Here is a 20,270-nt window from a genome sequence, read left to right as displayed (position 1 = left end):
AAGTTGGGAGGGGACACAGCCAGGACAGCTGACCCCAACTGACCAAAGGGATATTCCAGACCATATGACATCATGCTCAGCAATAAAACTAGGGGGGGAGGTTGGCAGGAGGTCGCTGCTCGGGGACTGGCTGGGCATCAGTTGGTTGGTGGTGAGCAATTGTTTTCATTTGCATCACTTGTTTTTCTTGGGGTTTATTTCTCTGTCTGTTATTTTCCTTTTCATTACAATTTATTATTATTATTATTATTATTATATTTTATTTCAATTATTAAACTGTTTTTATCTCAACCCACAAGTTTTCTCACTTTTACTCTTCCGATTCTCTTCCCCTATCCTGCTGAGGGGAGAGTGAGCAAGCGGCTGTGTGGTGCTTAGTTGCCGGCTGGGGTTAAACCTCAACACTGAAGAAGTTTTTCTGCTCGTATTTCTTCCCTTCTTTTAACGTGAAGGATCTTCACACTGTGGACAATGGGATCCTGCAGCATCTCTATGCAACTGGTAAGCAGCTCTTTCCCCAGGGCCTGGATAACCCTTTATGTGATGCAGAGGTCCTATTGCAAGTTTGGGGTAGGGCTGAAGAGTTTTTTTCTGTTATGGAGTGGCACTGGGCAGTCACACACTGCTGCCTGGGGATTACAGTGCTCTAGCTGGATTTCCACAGATAAGCCAGCTTTCAGGGACTGTAAACTGCTTCTGTAAATACCTTTCCTTAATTTGGGAGAGAGTGCAGCTTGATGGAACAAGGCTACAGGTTAGACTTCTACATCTGTCCTAGAAATACACTGCCAGGATGGAGCAGGAGCAGCAACTCTTTCTTCACACTTAACTGTGTGGCTGCCTGGGCAGATGGTAGGAGGGGAAGAAATGGCAGTTTCCAGAGGCAACCAGAAACCTGTGCCTGAATCCCAGGCTAGTGTGTGACAAGGCTACTCTTGTTCTGCAGTGGATAGTGGTGAATGGGACGTGCTGATTGCTCACTACCTGAGCATGGACCACTGTGGGCACAAACATGGACCTGATCATCCTGAAATGGCTAAGAAGCTCACCCAGATGAATGAGATGCTCAGGTGATTAGTGCGGTGGGGGGGGTGCCAGCTGGCCTCTTCCTTCGGCCAGGCTGGTGGGGTGTTCCCAAGGCATTTACAGATGCAGAGGGCAACAGGGAACACTTACTGTTCCTGTTACCATGGAGAATGGCTTTGGCCAGCAGCAGCTGAAACCCCAGCTATGGGGCAGTCTCAGTTGCGTAGATATGTTCATGGGGGAATGGTAGAGAACAGGGTTTGGTTTCAGAGGTAAGGCTGTCTTCAGGTCTTGGAGCCTTGGTTCTCAACCAAACTGTCAGGTGATGGTGCAGCTAGAGTACAGCTGAGCCTCACTCAGTCTCTAAAATGGAGATTGTCACACTGAGGTTTGGCTAATGTTTGAGAAGCACTTGGAGGACCCTGGCTAGGGAATGCTGCATTTACTGTGCTGCAGATCCATGAGTTGTGCCTTTGTGTCAGAGGGCAGAATGGGATTCAGAAATCCTGATCACACAGCCGTGCCTCAGCTCCAAATGCTGTGGCTTTTGACTCTTAGGACTGCTTTAATTTTTGCTGCTGGAAGGTGTGAGTAACTTGCTGTCGTGGTTTAACCCCAGCCAGTAACTAAGCACCACACAGCCGCTCACTCACTCCCCCCCACCCAGTGGGATGGGGGAGTAAATCGGGAAAAACAAGCAAAACCCACGGGTTGAGATAAGAACAGTTTAATAGAACAGAAAAGAAGAAACTAATAATGATAATGATAACACTAATAAAATGACAACAGCAATAATGAAAGGATTGGAATGTACAAATGATGTGCAGTGCAATTGCTCATCACCCGCCGACCGACACCCTGCTAGTCCCCCGAGCGGTGATTCCCCACCCCCACTTCCCAGTTCCTATACTAGATGGGACGTCACATGGTATGGAATACCCTGTTGGCCAGTTTGGGTCAGGTGCCCTGGCTGTGTCCTGTGCCAACTTCTTGTGCCCCTCCAGCTTTCTCGCTGGCTGGGCATGAGAAGCTGAAAAATCCTTGACATTAGTCTAAACACTACTAGCAACAACTGAAAACATCAGTGTTATCAACATTCTTCACATACTGAACTCAAAACATAGCACCGTACCAGCTACTAGGAAGACAGTTAACTCTATCCCAGCTGAAACTAGGACACTTGCCCTGCTGCATCTGAGAGTGCAGTATACATTGTGTCATACTTAATGCATCCTTCAGGGACAAATCCCCTCTTTTTTCCTTAAAAGTAGGAGATTGCTCACACAACATGATGCAATAGACGAATCCCAAATAGAAGCAGCCTGAAATTTGTTCCTGTTGGGAACCTTCCTTCTGAATTGCATTTTGTCGAGATCCCTGAAGGCCTTGAGGGACCAGCTACTGTTCACAGGGGACCTAGGCAAGATTAGTCCACTCTGTCTCAGGGCTCTGAATTTTCAGTTCAGTTTTGAAGCATCCATTGCCCTGGTACCTGGCTCAGTTGTTATAGCTCTGTATCAGCACTTAGTTTTGCTCAGATCCTTTTGTGGGCCTCACCTCTGTGGTGCAGGCAGGCTTGGTAGGGACATGTCCTTTCCCACCTGTGCTACCTAGGCCCCTGCCCAGGTAAGGGTTGACCTTCCTTATCCCGGTGACAGGTCCTTGGTGGATCACCTGGGGAATGACACCCTTCTTCTGGTGGCTGGGGACCATGGCATGACAGAGACCGGAGACCATGGCAGCAACAGTGAGAAGGAAATGAATGCAGCGCTGTTTGTGTACAGCAAAACACCCCTATCTGGCACTGGCCCTCCTGAGGTGAGAAGAAGCTGATCCTTAGCTGCCATTGCCTGAAGTGGTATCCAGGATGAAAACTGCATCCTGGGGTTACAGAGAGTAACTGTTGTTTAGATTGAGAGGGCCTGGGAGTCTTGTCACCTTTCCCAAGAGAACAGTGGAAAGGCTGACACAGGATGCAGGTGACTGAAGTGTTAGGGACCCATGTTCAGGCCCCTCCAGCTGTGAGGGGTGTTTGAGTGGGGCCAGGTGAGCTGTTAGACAGCCAGGGCCAGACCTAAGGACCTGCAGCTCCCAGCAGGCATCCTCGCCTCCACAGGGCACTCAGGGAGGGCTGAGCTGTGCCTCTGCCTTCCCCTGTGTTTTTTCCCCTTCTGGCTTTCCCAGATTCTCCTCTGAACAGGGATGCCTCCCCCGCTGTCCTCTAGCCCGAGTGAAAAGCCACACTGTTGTGTTCTTTCTGAATTTCCAGTTCCTCCCCTGTCTCTCCAGGAGCCTGAGGCCATTCCCCAGGTGAACCTGGTGCCCACTGTGGCCCTGCTGCTGGGTGTGCCCACCCCCTACAGTAACATCGCGGAGGTGATGGCTGAGCTTTTCTCTGGGGATGGCGACACTGTGTCTGCAGCCTTGCAGCAGCTCTCGGTCTATCACATCAACACCAAGCAGGTACGGCCTACGGTAGGCCTCCCCATTGAACTAGAGAGGAGAAGGAATGGCTTTTTAAGCAAATACCTCTTCTGTTTGGTGGAGGTGGGGTGGTGACATGGTGTTATCTTCGTGGGGAGCTTATTTTGAAGTTACCTCCTTGCAGTGTTTGCTCCAGTAAAAGGCAGTATCATTTTCGCAAAAGAGAAATTGGAGATACCTGTTTAGTACTTGGTGGTGAGTGCTGTGGTGTGGAAAATACTGGCCTGGAAGGTGGCATTTGCTTCAGGGTGAGAATTGGTCATAGATGGTCAGAGGTGGATTTGGTTATTGGGGAGGCTGTTTCCTCAAGGCTGAAGATGACTAGGAGCAAGTTTTCTTAATGGAGATTCAAGAATACAAATGGGTGTTTTGATGCTGCTTCAGTTTTGGAGAAGCAGTATTAGCTAAAAAGCTATTCTAGATCAGTGACAGAAGGAAAACAGTAACAAAGGACTAAATAAAAGAAACACCATGTAACAGGTGACAGTAAAGTGGGATAGAGAAGGAACAGTTTACACCAAGCACAACGAAATACAGAACCCCAACAGCTGAATGACAAAATTTGAATGAGAATGACTATACCAGGTGTAAAAGAAGCCCAAGCAATGGAGCAGGCCATGTGCCAGGGCAAGCCAGAGCCTCTATGGAGGACATGAGGGCCATAAGTTGTGGCTCTTGGCATGTGTTTTGGATTTGTGTGATGGGGTTTTTTGGTAGTGGGGGAGGGGCCGCAGGGGAGGCTCCTCTGAGAAGCTGCTAGAAGCTTCCCCGGCTCTTGGGTCAGACCCACCTCTGGCCAAGGCCGACCCAATCAGTGACGGTGGTAGCACCTCTGGGATAACATATTTAAGAAGGGGAACCTGCAGTGAGTGAGGAGATTGGAATGTGAGAGAAACACCTATGCAGATACCGAGGTCAGTGAAGAAGGAGGGGGAGAATGTGCACCAGAGGAGGTGATGCCCCTGCAGCCCGTGGTGAGACGGCAGGCTGTCCCCCTGCAGCCCATGGAGGTGAACACTGGAGTAGATGCCCACCTGCAGCCTAGTGGGATGAGGAGAAAATATAAAGAAAAGCTCATGGGTCTAGACAAGGACTGGGAGGGATCACTCACCACTTATGGTCACAGGCAAAAGACAGGCTCAACTTGGGGAAAAAAACCAAATCAATTTAATTTACTACCAATCAAATCAAAACAAGGATAGTAGGAAGTAAAACCAAATCTTAAAACACCTTCCCTCACCCCTCCCTCCTTCCTGGCTCAACTCCACTCCCAGTTTTCTCTACCTCCTCTCCCCGGCGGCGCAGGGAGACTGGAAATAGGGGTTGGGGTCAGTTCATCTCACATTGTCTCTGCTGCTCCTTCCTCCTCAGGGGGAGGACTCCTCACTCTTCCCCTGCTCCAGCGTGGTGTCCCTCCCATGGGAGACAGTCCTTCACGAACTTCTCCAACATAAGTCCTTCCCACAGGCTGCAGTCCTTCACGAACTTCCCTAGCATCGGTCCCTTCCGCAGGCCAATCTTCAGTCACAGACTGCTCCAGCGCGGGCTTTCCCATGGAGTCACAGCCATCTTCGGGGGCATCTGACTGCTCCGGCATGGGGTCCTCCACAGGCTGCAGGTGGGCATCTGCTCCACTGTTCACCTCCATGGGCTGCAGGGGGACAGCCTGCCGTCTCACCATGGGCTGCAGGGGTATCACCTCCTCTGGCGCACCTCCTCTCCCTCCTTCTTCACTGACCTCGGTATCTGCATAGGTGTTCCCCTCACATTCCAATCTCCTCACTCACTGCAGGTTCCCCTTAAATATGTTATCCCAGAGGTGCTACCACCGTCACTGATTGGGTCGGCCTTGGCCAGAGGCAGGTCCGACCCGAAAGCTGGGGAAGCTTCTAGCAGCTTCTCACAGGAGCCATCCCTGCAGCTCCTCCCCTGCTACCAAAACCCCACCACACAAACCCCAAACACCTTTTTAGACATGGGTGCAATGTTTCCCTTTTTCTAGTCACTGGGGACTTCACCTGACTGCCATGACTTTTCAAATATCATGGAGAGGGGCTTGGCAACTACATCAGCCAATTCCCTCAGGACTCTGGGATGCATCTTGTCAGGTCCCATAGACTTATGTATGTTCAGGTTCCTCAGGTGGTCTTGAACCTGATCTTTTCTTACAGTGGGAGGTCCATCCACTCAAGAGGTGTGGGAAGAGAGGTTGCCAGTGAAGACTGAGGCAAAAAAGTTGTTGAGTACCTCGGCCTTCTCCTCGTCCATTGTTACCAGTTTGCCAGTTGCGTTCATTGGGGGAGTATGCTTTCTTTGACCTTCCTTTTCTGGCTGACATACCTGTAGAAGCCCTTATTATTCTTTGTGTCCCTTGCCAAGTTCAACTCCAGCCGCGCCTTGGCCTTCCTGACCCCATTCCTACACAACCGGGCAGCATCCTTATAGTCTTCCCAGGATACCTGTCCCTGCTTCCACTGCCTGTGCATTTCCTTCTTGCCCTTTAGTTTGACCAGCAGGTCTTGACTCATGCATGCTGGTCTCTTGCCTTCCTTTCCTGATTTCTTACACCTGGGGATTGAGAACTCTTGTGCTCTATGGAAAGCATCCTTAAAAGATCTGCCAGCTCTGTTCTGCTCCCTTGTCCCTGAGGGCAGTTTCCCAGGGGGTTCTATTGACTAACTCCTTGAACAGCTGGAAGTTTTCTTTCCTAAAATTCAGGGTCCTGACTTTACTCTTCGCCTGCGAAGGACTGCGAACTCCACCAGTGCATGATCACTGCAGCCCAGGCTGCCTCCAATCTTGACGTCACCAATTAGCTCACTTGCGTTGGTGACCATCAGGTCCAGTATCGCATCCCCTCTGGTAGGGCTGTCTATTATCTGGCTTAAGAAGTTATCCTCAATGCACTCCTGGGTGCACTCAACTCTCCTGGGTTGCCTAGAGCTCGCTGTGCTACTTTTCCAGCAGATGTTGGGGTGGTTGAAGTCCCCAGAAGGACGAGAGCCTGTGAGCACAATGCCTCCTGCAGCTGGAGTAAGAAGGTGTCCTGGTTTCAGCTGGGATAGTTAATGTTCTTTCTAGTAGCTGGTATAGTGTTATGTTTTGGATTCAGTATGAGAAGAATGTTGATAACACACTGATGTTTTCAGTTGTTGCTAAGTAGTGTTTAGTCTAAAGTCAAGGATTTTTCGGCTTCTCATGCCCTGCCAGCAAGAAGGCTGGAGGGGCACAAGAAGTTGGCACAGGACACAGCCAGGGCAGCTGACCCAAAATGGTCAACAGGGTATTCCATACCATGTGATGTCACATCTAGTATATAAACTGGGGGGAGTGGGGCTGGGGGGATTGCCGCTCGGGGACTAACTGGGCATCTGTCAGCGGGTGGTGAGCAATTGCATTGTGCATCACTTGCATATTCCAATCCTTTTATATTATTATTGTCATTTTATTATTATTATTATTTTCTTCCTTTCTGTTCTATTAAACTGTTCTTATCTCAACCCATGAGTTTTACTTTTTTTTTATTTTCTCCCCCATCCCACTGGGTGGGGGAGGAGTGAGCGAGCGGTTGTGTGGTGCTTAGTTGCTGGCTGGGGTTAAACCACGACAGAAGGCTTCGTCAGTAGGCTCCCCCTGATTGGGCAGCCTGTAGTAAACACCAACCACAACGTTCCCTTTGTTGCCTCGGTCTCTAATTCTTACCCATAAGCTTTCAACCTGCTCGTGGCTATTCTTCAGAGACAGCTCTTCACAATCTATCCATTTCTTGATGTAGATGACAATCCCTCCGCCTCTCCTTCCTCGCCTGTCCCTTCTGAACAGCCTGTAGCCATCGATAGCTGCATTCCAGTCATGGGATTCATCCCACCAAGTTTCAGTAATGGCAACTAGGTCACAGCTTTCTAGCAGCACGGTGGCTTCCAACTCCTCCTGTTTGTTGCCCATGCTGCGTGCATTGGTGTAGAGGCACTTCAGCTGGGCTGTTGGCCGTGTCACTTTCTTAGAGGAACACACCTTAATTCCTTTGAGGTATTTCACTGGTGTTTCCCTGTTGGCTCCTATTACCTCGGGAGCCCCTGGCTCATCTCCGTAAGACTTCAAGTGTGCTCCAGTGTACCCAGCACATCTCAGAGCAACAGGCTGAGGGCCTTCGTTAGCACCCCATCCCTCTAACCTTGATGTGTCGTCCCACGGCTTGTCACGGGCAAGCCTGATATTATCCCCCACCCCCTTCAAGTCTAGTTTAAAGCTCTGCCAATCAGCCCTGCTAGCTCATGAGCAAAGACCCTCTTCCCCCTTTGAGAAAGGTGAATCCTATCCGATGCCAGTAGGCCTGGTGCCGTGTAGACCATCCCATTATTGAAAAACCCAAAATTCTGGAGGTGACACCAGCCACGGAGCCATATATTAATAGACTGGGTCCATCTGTTTCTTCCAATGTCGTTGCCCGCAACTGGAAGGATAGAGGAAAAATTATCTGTGCTCCAGATTCCCTTACCAACCATCCCAAGGCCCTGAAGTCTCTTTTGATTGCCCTTGGACTATGCATTGCGGCTTCATCGCCACCCACATGGAAGAGCAATAATGGGTAATAGTCTGAGGGCCATACCAGGCTAGGAAGTTTCCTAGTGATGTCCTGTTGCGTTAAAGGGTAAAGAAGTTTGGCAGAAAATAAACCCCCTTGTATTCCAGCTTATCCTCAGATGTCAGAGGGGCTGGGGGTGGCTAGGTTTAATTTCTGAGTGATGTCCAATTCAATGATATAAGTCCAGTCACATTCAATATGCTGAACTATCACGATGATGGATGCACTTAATAGCATACTGCACTCTTGGCTTAGCCACATTCAATGCACGAGGATTACCAGACTTAGGGAGTTTGGTTGCATTAACAAACTATCACGACTAGATTAATAAGCAGCGCAGTTTATTAAAGCAACAGTACAGGTTCTTTTGGATTGCCAGTGATAAATACACTGTCTGCAAAGCATGTGCAAATAATAATACAGTTGATTACAAGCACATTAAATTATGAAAGTAAAGAGCTCTAAAGAATTCTAAGTTTCCTGGGAAAGCACTTGGTATAGCCAAGGGTTCAAATCTTACCCAATAGGCATCCCTATGGGGGGAAGAGAGGTTCAGCCTGTCGACTGATCCCAGAAGTCAGTGATGTCCTCCCGACTTGTCTATGATGGTATCTTCCCTAATAGTCCCCCTCTCTTTGGGCCTTTTTATCCTATTTTTCCTATTTAGGTGGAGCTTGAGTGACTCTAGTCATACATAGCTTTACTTTGATTGGTATAAAGTTCTCTCGCTTTGCTTTTAAAGGTATATACTAGAAAAAATTCAGAGCGCATGCTCAGTGGGGGGGGTGGTTGCACCTTGGAGGCAGGTAACTTTTGGGGTGGAGGTGTGTTTTGGTATTATAATGAGTTTATAATGAGCAAAGTTCACCCAAAGAACATGATTTAGCATGTCACTACTCCAGAACTGGGCACTTCTGATATAAATCAGAAGTAAGACAATAGCGTTGACAGAACCCCCATTATTTCACCTCCTTGCTTCAGTGGATTCAACGCAGGGACCTTCCATTCTTGTTCCAGTAGTTCCAGTTCCCCATCCCTGCAGTGATATCACAGAGCCTGGCCGCGGTGTCTCCACTCCGCTCCACCCTCCGTGTTGTTTCTCAGAGTCAGCATACCAAGCTCCCATGGTGTTGCTAACATCTAAGGTTGCAGGTTATGTTGCTTAGGGAATTATTATGGAACAGATTCCTTGCATATCCACTGCATTCCACCCTGGAGGTTTACCTTCCCTTAAGAGGGGGACATATCAATAAGTCACCTCCAGCAATCATTCCACATATCCTTAACCCAGGCCCCAGGGAGGCAGCAGACTTCCCTAAGAGGAGGGTCTGTCCAGCATATTGGACTCTCTGTTCCCCTCATATGATTGCTGATGGGAAGGCAGAAGTGTTCAGCCTCTCTGCTGTGTATTTATAGAGAAACAGAGTGCTTTGTCATTTAAAGATGATAATGTACTTTACTGTCCATTAGTCACTGAGGATATCGATCATCATTTATTAGGAATTAGTGTTATCCAGTCCTGCCTGTTTAAATATATGCACTCAGTTGTCTGAGGAAGTTTCTGGCTTGGTCATATTGGTTTTGAAGAAGCTTTAGCATACCAGGGGGGTCGTGCAGGCCTGGGAGAGAGCTGGTGCATATGTTTGCCATTCGTGGGCAGGGGCAGGCTGATTCTGCCTGCACTCTGAGGCGACTGGAAGCCACATGAAGGTATCAGTGTGTTTCAGGGCTTGAGCAGATCTACGCTCTGCCCTGGTAATGCCCTCATAAGATTTTTTTACGACTTTGAGATCATAGCTGCCTCTGCTCCTGTCCTCTTGAAGTAAGATGCAGAATGAACCCTCCTTAGCCTATGGTACAGTGGGTTAATGTGCCTGTATTCAAGAAGAGGAAGCAGTTTGATTTGATCCACTATAAGCTCTTTAATTTGATGTCTGTCCTCAGACAAACAATGTAAAAGTTGACATTGGGGTCAGATTAATAGCTAGTAATGACTTGAACTTCTGGGGGACATTTGCTTTATTGTTACCAAAGACTCTGCACAAAAGCTTAGTGATGCACAACATTAACAGAGGTGCACCTGCAGGTGAAGAACTGGGTGACAGAGGAGTCAGTGTGGCTGTTGGGATGGATATGTCACTTGAGAAGGATGTCACTTTGGCAGAAGGATTATGTTTCCTGCCAGTCACATCCTTTTTCACGTCCTTCACATTTGGGTGACCAGCCTCAGGTGATGCAGCTGGGGACGGGTCTGTCCTGGCAGGGGTTGGCAGATTGGGGCTGTTTCCATTCAGAAGGGGCTGAGTGAGGAAGATGGCAGTGAATCCCATTCCCAGTGGTCCCAGTGCTGCTGTCTGACCCTGTGTCCCCTCTCCTGTAGGTGGACCGCTTCCTGCACTCCTACTCGCTGGTGGCTCATGACCCGCCAGCAGAGCAGCTCCAGCACCTGCAGGAGCTCTTCTCCAGTGCTGTGGAGGAGCACACGCAGCTCTTGGCTCAGGTGCAAGGGGCGACACTGGTGCCTCTGGAGCTGGAGTTCAGCCTGGGAAGCTTCATCGGTCGCTTCTGGCTCTACCTGCGGGAGGCACAGGCTGTGTGCACCCAGCCCTGGGCCCACTTCCATCCCCTGCGTATGGTGGGGGGCTGCACCCTCATTGCCACTTCCTGCTTGCTCTGCTACATGGCCTCAGAGCTGGCTGCAGCCTCTCAGTGTCGGGAAAATCAGTCTGCTGGGACTGAGGGTAGCAGCCTGTCCTTGCAGACACATTGGCTGTGATATCCTTACCACATCTGTTGTGCTTTCAGGTTCCTATTTGAGTTGCTGGGCTTTGTGATGAGCAGCACGTGCCTCCTGCTGGGGATCTCCCTGGTGATGCGTGTGGACTGTGCCATCAGCACCTTGTTCGGCCAGCTTCAGCTCAGGTAGCGTTGGAGATGCAGGGAACCTGACCTGCTCGTCGGCTGAGGCTGTGGTTGTCTTCCTGCCTCCCTGGGGCTGGGAGGGGTACATGAGCCACCAGCAACGAGCATCTGCTGACAGCAGTCAGGGATTATCCCCAGCTCCATGCCTCAGCGCTGCACAAAAGGACCAGAGCCAGCTGTTCCCTGCTCATTGTGATGGTGTTTCCCAGCAGTTGAGGTTAGAGCTCTTGCTGGGTGTTTGTTGGCAGTGGGAGGAGTCTGCTGCAGGAGGCCAAGAAGCAAGAGTCCTGAAGTGCTCCTCTGGAGAAACACTAACCGGGGGTCTTGCTGCTACTTTCCTGACAACTGTCCCCACTGTGCAGCTGGTCAGCTTCAGTGGCTGGCAAGGTGTCACCTTGCCTGTGCAGAGACAGTGACTCAAAGGAAGAGGCCTGCTGAGGAGGGGAGGGGAGGGAGGGAGGAGAGGGAAGGGAAGGTCCTGTGTCCACTTCTCTTTGCGTGCTCAGTTTTCATGCTGGAATCAAAGTGCACATCGTTATGCATGCAGATGGTTCCTGGGGTCTCGGTGGCAGCTGCTCCGCTGTAAAGTCAGTTGGTTGCTCTGTAGTGAGGCCTTTCCTGCCCTACACTCACTCCCATTTTCCTGGTCTTCCTCAGCCCTGAGAAGGGCAGGGGGGAGCAGGCTGGGCTGCCTTGTACAGCCTGAAGCAGGCTTAGCTTGTTGGGGAGGGTAGCAGGGACAACTGTGTCCATGACCAAGAAACTCTCCACTCATGGTCTTGGCCTGTTGGTGCCCCCGTGGGCTGGCCTGTAGCAGCCAGGGCTCCCAGTCTCTTCCTGAGTGCCTGGTGCCAGATGCTGGCTGTTGATTGGGAACGGTTGAGTTGCAGCACGATGTAGTGACAGAGCATTGACTCATCCCCGTATTGGGTCTGGTCAGGAGGAAAGGGGAGTCTGGAGTAGCTGTCCCAATTGCAAGAGTGGCCTTGGTGTGAGCTCTGGTGCCTGGGAACAGCTGCTTGAAATCCCTGAGTAGGTGACAACTCTTCTGGGAGGTGGCTTAATCCACTGGTGTCTGTGTATGTGCTGGGGGTTATGTAACCTTGAAGGGACCCCAGGCACTGCAGCTGATGGCATCTGTGATCCCATATTTGGTGCTTATCTCCCTCTTGACCTTGGTTTTCTGCATGGGACTTTGTGCTGCAAGTGAGTGTTGTGGTTTCAGCCCAACCGGTAACAAAAAGGACCACGCAGCCACTCGCTCACTCCTCCCGCCCCCCTCCGGTGGGATAGGGAGGAGAATCGGAGGAGAGAAAAGGAAAAAAAAAAAAAAAACGGAACCTCGAGGGTTGAGATAAGGGCAGTTTACTGGGACAACGCAAAAAAAGAGAAGTTACAACAACAACAACGGTACTAATAAAAGAGTATACAAAAAGAGTGATGCACAGTGCAACTGCTCACCACCCGGAACCCGACGCTCTGCCACTTCCCCCACCGAAAGTCGAGAGACCCCCCCAGCCCGCTCCCCATTTATATACTGAGCATGATGTCACATGGTATGGTATAGCTCCTTGGCTAGTTCAGGTCAGCTGCCCCGGCTATGCCCCCCCACCTCCCAGGTTCCTGTAAAAATTAACTCTATCCCAGCTGAACCCAGGACATTATCCACCCCTTATTCTATACCATCTACATCATGCCCAGATCTTACATTTTCCAATCAACCACTACCACTTTCCTTGTCTTATATATATATATATATATGTATATGGACACACACACACACAAATAGTATTCCCTTAGTCGATGGGCTATCCCTCCAATGTGTCCATCAATTTTATTTAGTCCATGACTTTGGGGCTCCATCTGTTGTAACACTTCTTCAGGATAAGAGAGATGGTGTGAGGTGTTGGGTTGTTGTATGCTGCCTCTGGAACTTGCGGCTGGTACATTTGGTGCAACCCATGCCCTTGGTCTGCAGGTCGAAGATGTTGATCTTGAGGAAATCGCTGGGCGCCAGTTCCAGTTCTATCACTGTTGTACTTGGCTCAGTTTCAAAGTCCATTCTTCAGTCATTTGGGTAATTCTTACAGTAATACCCTTGATATGGCATATAGACACTTATAGATACAATGACATACACTGGCAGGTTATTTAGCATTTAAATATCATACAGCCTAATTCACTGGCTATTCTCTCCCAAAACCAAATCTCCCTGAGGTACACATCGAACTTCCCCATCCTTCTGCATCACCCACCAGGTGTACCCAGGTCCTTGAGCAAAAACAATCCCTTGGATGGGTTTGTCTCTGCGTGAGGAAGGACTAACCCAGATTGTCTTTCCTAACATACTCCTCATGCGCACCACAGGGACTTTATCTCCTTCTACAGTATGTGGAACTCTTGGTTGGGCGGGGCCAGCCTGATTGGCAGATCCTCTAGTATTAACTAACCAGGTGGCTTTTGTTAAATGTGTATCCCAATGTTTGAAAGTTCTACCCCCCATTGCTCTCAATGTAGTTTTCAGCAGTCCATTGTATCGTTCGATTTTTCCGGAGGCTGGTGCATGATAGGGGATGTGATACACCCACTCAATGCCATGCTCTTTGGCCCAGGTGTCTATAAGGTTGTTTTGGAAATGAGTCCCGTTGTCTGACTCAATGCTTTCTGGGGTACCGTGTCGCCATATAAGACTTGCTTTTCAAGGCCCAGGATAGGGTTCCAGGCAGTGGCATGGGACACAGGATATGTTTCCAGCCATCCAGTGGTTGCTTCCACCATTGTAAGCACATGGCACTTGCCTTGGCGGGTTCGTGGGAGTGTGATATAGTCAATCTGCCAGGCCTCCCACTGTTTATATTTCAGCCATCGCCCTCCATACCACAGGGGTTTCAGTGGCTTGGCTTGCTTAATTGCAGCACGTTTCACATTCATGGATAACCTGTGCGATAGTGTCCATGGTCAGGTCCACCCCTCGATCACGAGCCCATCTATATGTTGCATCTCTTCCCTGATGGCCAGAGGTATCATGGGCCCACTGAGCCATAAATAGCTCACCCTTATGTTGCCAGTCCAGGTCCATCTGAGACACTTCAATCTTGGCGGCCTGATCTGCCTGCTGGTTGTTTTTATGTTCTTCAGTGGCCCGACTCTTGGGTACATGAGCATCTACGTGACGTACTTTTACCACTAGCTTCTCTAGCCTAACAGCAATATCTTGCCACAGTGCGGCAGCCCAGATGGGTTTACCTCTGTGCTGCCAGTTGCTCTGCTTCCATTGCTGTAACCATAACCACCCCCATAGGGCATTTGCCACCATCCATGAGTCAGTATAGAGATAGAGCACTGGCCACTTCTCTCTTTCAGCAATGTCTAACGCTAGCTGGATGGCTTTCACTTCTGCAAACTGACTCGATTCACCTTCTCCTTCAGCAGTTTCTGCGACTTGTCATACAGGACTCCATACAGCAGCCTTCCACCTCCGATGTTTTCTCACAATGCGACAGGACCCATCAGTGAACAGGGCATATTGCCTCTCATTTTCTGGCAGTTTATTATACAGCGGGGCCTCTTCAGCATGTGCTACCTCCTCCTCTGGCGACATTCCAAAATCTTTGCCTTCTGGCCAGTCCGTGATCGCTTCCAAAATTCCTGGGCAACTGGGGTTTCCTGTGCGAGCCCGTTGTGTGATCAGTGCAATCCACTTACTCCACGTGGCATCAGTTGCATGATGTGTAGAGGAGACTCTCCCTTTGAACATCCAGCCCAGCACTGGCAGTCGGGGTGCTAAGAGGAGCTGTGTTTCAGTACCAACCACTTCTGAGGCAGCTCGAACTCCTTCATATGCTGCCAATATCTCTTTTTCAGTTGGAGTATAGCGGGCCTCGGATCCTCGATATCCTCGACTCCAAAACCCCAGGGGTCGGCCTCGGGTCTCCCCGGGTGCTTTCTGCCAGAGGCTCCAGGTAGGGCCATTCTCCCTGGCTGCGGTACAGAGCACACTTTTAACATCTTGTCCAGCCCAGACTGGTCCAAGGGCTACTGCATGAGCAATTTCCCGTTTAATTTGTGCAAAGGCTTGTCATTGCTCAGGCCCCCATTCAAACTCTTTCTTCTTCTGCGTCACTCGATAGAGAGGGCTTACAATCAGACTGTAATTTGGAATATGCATTCTCCAAAAGCCCACAACACCTAAGAAAGCCTGTGTTTCCTTTTTATTAGTCGGTGGGGACATAGCTGCTATTTTGTTGATCATGTCCATTGGGATCTGATGACGTCCATCTTGCCATTTTATTCCTAAAAACTGGATCTCCTGTGCAGGTCCCTTGACCTTACTTACTTTTATGGCAAAACCAGCCTTCAAAAGGATTTGGATTATTTTCTTCCCTTTCTCAAAGACTTCTTCTGCTGTGTTGCCCCATACGATGTTGTCATCAATGTATTGCAGGTGCTCTGGAGCTTCACCTTTTTCCAGTGCAGCCTGGATCAGTCCATGGCAAATGGTGGGGCTGTGTTTCCACCCCTGGGGCAATCGATTCCAAGTGTACTGGACGCCCCTCCAAGTAAAGGCAAATTGTGGACGACACTCCGCTGCCAGAGGGATTGAGAAAAATGCATTAGCAATGTCAATTGTGGCATACCACTTGGCTGCCTTTGACTCTAGTCCGTATTGAAGTTCTAGCATATCTGGAACTGCAGCACTCAGCGGTGGCGTAACTTCATTCAGGCCACGATAGTCTACTGTTAGTCTCCATTCCCCATTAGACTTTCGCACTGGCCATATGGGACTATTAAAGGGTGAGCGAGTTTTGCTGATCACTCCTTGGCTCTCCAGTTGGCGAATCAACTTGTGGATGGGAATCAGAGAGTCTCGGTTGGTGCGATATTGCCGCCGATGCACCGTCGTGGTAGCAATTGGCACTTGTTGTTCTTCAACCCTCAGCAACCCCACAACCAAAGGGTCTTGAGAGAGACTAGGCAGGGTAGAAAGCTGTTCAGTGCCCTCCATCTCCAAGGCAGCTGTACCAAAAGCCCATCGATACCCCTTTGGGTCCTGAAAATACCCTCTCCTGAGGTAGTCTATGCCAAGGATGCACGGAGCCTCTGGGCCAGTCACAATGGGGTGTTTCTGCCATTCATTCCCAGTTAGGCTTACTTCAGCTTCCAATACAGTTAACTCTTGGGATCCCCCTGTCACACCAGAAATACAAATGGGTTCTGCCCCTTTATAACTTGATGGCATTAGAGTACACTGTGCACCGGTGTCTACTAGAGCCTTATACTCTTGTGGGTCTACCGTGCCAGGCCATCGAATCCACACAGTCCAATAGACCCGGTTATTGCTTTCCTCCACCTGGCTGGAGGCAGGGCCCCTCTAATTCTGGTCAGAGTATCCAGTATTCACTTCTTGTAAAATTGGCTCAGGAGTCCCTTCAAGAGGATCAGAAATAAGATCAGCCCTTCTACTCTGTTTGGAAACTGGAGTGGCATTTTTCCTGGTAGAATCCCCTTTTGTGGTGGTTTTTCCTCGCAGCTCACGTACCCGTGCATTTAGGACCGAGGTAGGTTTTCCATCCCATTTCCTCATGTCCTCTCCATGATCACATAGGTAAAACCATAGGGCACCTCGCGCTGTGTACCTTCTATATTCTCTCTCTTGGGCAGAGGAGCGCTCACTCCTAATAGCTGAGACATTGGTCCTTACAGGTGGGCAATAGGACATATCCTCTTTGAATTGCTGGAAATCCTGGGACAGCTTCTCCACAGCCGAAATGCAGGCTTGTAGGGAGGAGGAGAGATTTTCTTCATATTGACAGAGTTGGCGAGCCACTTCATCCACTGTCGGTGCCTCTTCGTCTTTCCAGGTCATTATTGCCAGTGAGTTGGCATAGGACGATGGTGCGCTCCGTACAAATTTCCGCCACATGGGTCATGTGCATTGGACTTCGTCTGGATCTTTGGGTAATTGTGGGTTGTCCGGGTCATGATGAATTGTCTCTAGCACAGCTAAGTCCCTCAGATATTGGATACGTCTTTCCATGGTTGTCCACTTGCTTGATTGACATATAACATCTTCCTTAAAGGGGTACCTTTCCTTCACACTTGACAGGAGTCGCCTCCAGAGGCTGATGGCTTGTGTTCCTCTTCCAATTGCCTTGTCAATGCCACCTTCCCTGGCAAGCGATCCCAGCTGCTTGGCTTCCCTACCTTCTAATTCCAAGCTATTAGCCCCATTGTCCCAGCATCGGAGGAGCCAGGTGATAATATGCTCACCTATACGGCGGACAAAATCTTTTCGCATATCCTGCAGCTCACTCAAGGATAGGGACCGGGTTATTACCTCTGGTTCTGCCTCTTCCTCCTGTTCCCATGATGACCCTGGTTCGCCTTCATCCTTTGCTAAGAGACCTGATTTTTTTTGTATATTTCTTTTTCTGTACGGGGGCAACTGATAATGGTGCAGGTTGATCCTCTGGTTCAGTTGCAGTATCGTTCGCCGGGTTTTGGATAACCACAGCATCTGTCACCAAGGTTTGGGTAGCAGCAGTGCTCGTCGCTGGGGCTGGAGGGACCACAGTGCCCGTTGCCAAGGTTTGGGTAGCTGCTGTGCTCGTTGCCGCGGCTGGAGGGGCTGCAGTGCCTGTTGCTGAGGTTTGGGTAGCCACAGTTCTCATTGCCAGGGCTGGAGGGGTCGCGGTGCCTGTCACCAAGGTCTGGGTGGCCGCAATGCTCATCGCCGGGGCTGGAGGGGCCGCAGCGCCCATTGCCGGGGTTTGGGTGACCGCAGTGGTCATCGTTTTGTTGTTAGGTCCAGAGACCTTCTCTTCCCCTTGAGGGTGCTGAGTTGTGTCGAACAGGGCTCGATAGGCATGGGCCAGGCCCCAGCATGTTGCGGTGATTTGTATCTCTCTGGAGCTGCCGGGGTGACAGCATACCTTTTCCAAATATTTTACTAGTTCTTCTGGATTCTGCACTTGTTCAGGGGTGAATTTCCAAAACATTGGAGGTGCCCACTTTTCTAGGTACTTGCCCATACTACCCCACACACCCTGCCACTCATAATTATCCAGCCTCGGGGCAGACCTCTGGGTGATCTTCTTAAATAGTTGTTTAACGTTAAACAAGAGCTGAACCACATTCAGGAACATGCTAATTCCCAGCAGTAGGGCTAGGACCGTGCTGGTCTCAACATCCCAAGAGTATTCAAATTTTTCAAAATTCTCAAACACCATTGTAACTGGACTGAAGGAGAAAGGAGAGGGGAAGAAAGGTACCCCACCCATAGACTGGTTTTCCAAGGAGGAAAGGTAAATGGTATAATTATTAATAGTTTCCCACAGATGGCTCCCGCAGTATAAAGGTGACAATGCTGAGTGCAAACACCGGATTAATCCCACAACCGATGACTTTATCATACCATAAACCAGTGTTATACAATACATCAAAGCAAAAACCTTAATCCACCTCCCACGGATGATAAGCAGCAGAAGAGGGACTACATACAGCAAGCGAGGTGATACATAACAGAACTTTAAAAACCAGAGCAACAAATCTAAGAACACATAAATCAACATAATGACCAGTGACTATTAGACCAATATAATGAATGCTTATGACAAATTTGTTTTAACAAGCTCTGGTCAGGTTTGTTGTTATCTCAACCCTTCGTGCCCCAAATGGACTGTCATGGTTTAACCCCAGCCAGCAACTAAGCACCACGCAGCCGCTCACTTACTCCCCCCCACCCAGTGGGATGGGGGAGTAAATCGGGAAAAACAAGCAAAACCCACGGGTTGAGATAAGAACAGTTTAATAGAACAGAAAAGAAGAAACTAATAATGATAACACTAATAAAATGACAGCAGCAATAATGAAAGGATTGGAATGTACAAATGATGAGCAGTGCAATTGCTCACCACCCGCCGACCGACACCCCGCTAGTCCCCGAGCGGCGATTCCCCGCCCCCACTCCCCAGTTCCTATACTAGATGGGACGTCCCATGGTATGGAATACCCCGTTGGCCAGTTTGGGTCAGGTGCCCTGGCTGTGTCCTGTGCCAACTTCTTGTGCCCCTCCAGCTTTCTCGCTGGCTGGGCATGAGAAGCTGAAAAATCCTTGACGTTAGACTAAACACTACTTAGCAGCAACTGAAAACATCAGTGTTATCAACATCCTTCACATACTGAACTCAAAACATAGCACCGTACCAGCTACTAGGAAGACAGTTAACTCTATCCCAGCTGAAACTAGGACAGGAGTGCATAAAGTGCCCCTGGAAGTCTGGGGACCGATTGGTAAAGGATTAAGTGCCTTACTAATAGGACGATCAAGTAGTACTTTGCAAGGTTTAATTGTGCATGTGGGAGTTATTGATGCTGATTATCACGGGCAAATATGTGCAATGGTATCTACTGCAACCCCTCCAGTCACTATAAAAGGAGGCACACAAATTGCTCAACTCGTGCCATTTATGAGCTGTGTGCCTGCGATAGAACAGGTAACTCGTGGTACTCAAGGTTTTGGGTCCACTGGAAAGCCGCAGGTATTTTGGTCACAACGCATTACGGAAAGCAGGCCAGAAATGACCTGTACCCTCACTATGGCAAATGCATCCCCATCACAGATAAAATTGATAGGTTTGCTGGACTCTGGGGCTGATATGACCATCATAGCACAGCGTAACTGGCCCTCCTCGTGGCCATTGGTTGTAAATGCAGAAGGAGTGTTGGGTGTAGGTGGAGTTTCAAATAGTTTTATTGCAGCAAAACCTGTGCTAATAAGCAACCCAGAGGGACAGAAAGCCACTGTGAGGCCATATGTCACCACTTTGCCACTTAATTTATGGGGTCGAGATGTGTTGGATCAATGGGGGGTGCGTCTTACCACGGATTTTTCATAGGGGCCACTGTGCTGCAGGGCGTGGAGCGCCCGACACTGGCACTGACCTGGTTAACAGATAAACCAGTGTGGGTGGATCAGTGGCCCCTCAGTCAAGAAAAACTCCTCACCTTGAAATCTTTAGTTGCAGAACAATTGGCCGCAGGACATACTGAGACCTCTCATAGCCCATGGAACACACCAGTGTTTGTGATCAAAAAGAAATCTGGAAAATGGAGGCTATTGCATGATTTACGAAAGATTAATGAGGTAATAGCAACCATGGGGGCATTGCAGTCAGGGTTACCTTCTCCAACTATGATTCCAATGCAACGGGAAATTATTGTAATGGACTTAAAAGATTGTTTTTTCACCATC

The 20,270-nt window shown here is 49.4% G+C and overlaps 1 protein-coding gene across 1 annotated transcript; it reads left to right on the top strand.

The window, feature by feature from the left end:
* Window positions 1–416: 416 nt before the first annotated feature.
* LOC121232850 (GPI ethanolamine phosphate transferase 3-like) lies at window positions 417–11,308 on the top strand (the record flags this gene model as incomplete). The annotated part of the gene is made up of 7 exons (XM_041121320.1): window positions 417–501; window positions 947–1,070; window positions 2,685–2,844; window positions 3,316–3,489; window positions 10,476–10,846; window positions 10,901–11,017; window positions 11,266–11,308. Coding segments are annotated over 7 exons (1,074 nt in total), but the record flags the coding sequence as incomplete, so codon positions are not given.
* Window positions 11,309–20,270: the final 8,962 nt, after the last annotated feature.

Source organism: Aquila chrysaetos, assembly GCF_900496995.4.
Source record: "Aquila chrysaetos chrysaetos chromosome W unlocalized genomic scaffold, bAquChr1.4 W_unloc_1, whole genome shotgun sequence".
Lineage (NCBI taxonomy): Eukaryota > Metazoa > Chordata > Aves > Accipitriformes > Accipitridae > Aquila > Aquila chrysaetos.
The sequence above is the reverse complement of the archived record's forward strand: the minus strand, read 5'-3'. Positions and strand labels throughout refer to the sequence as shown.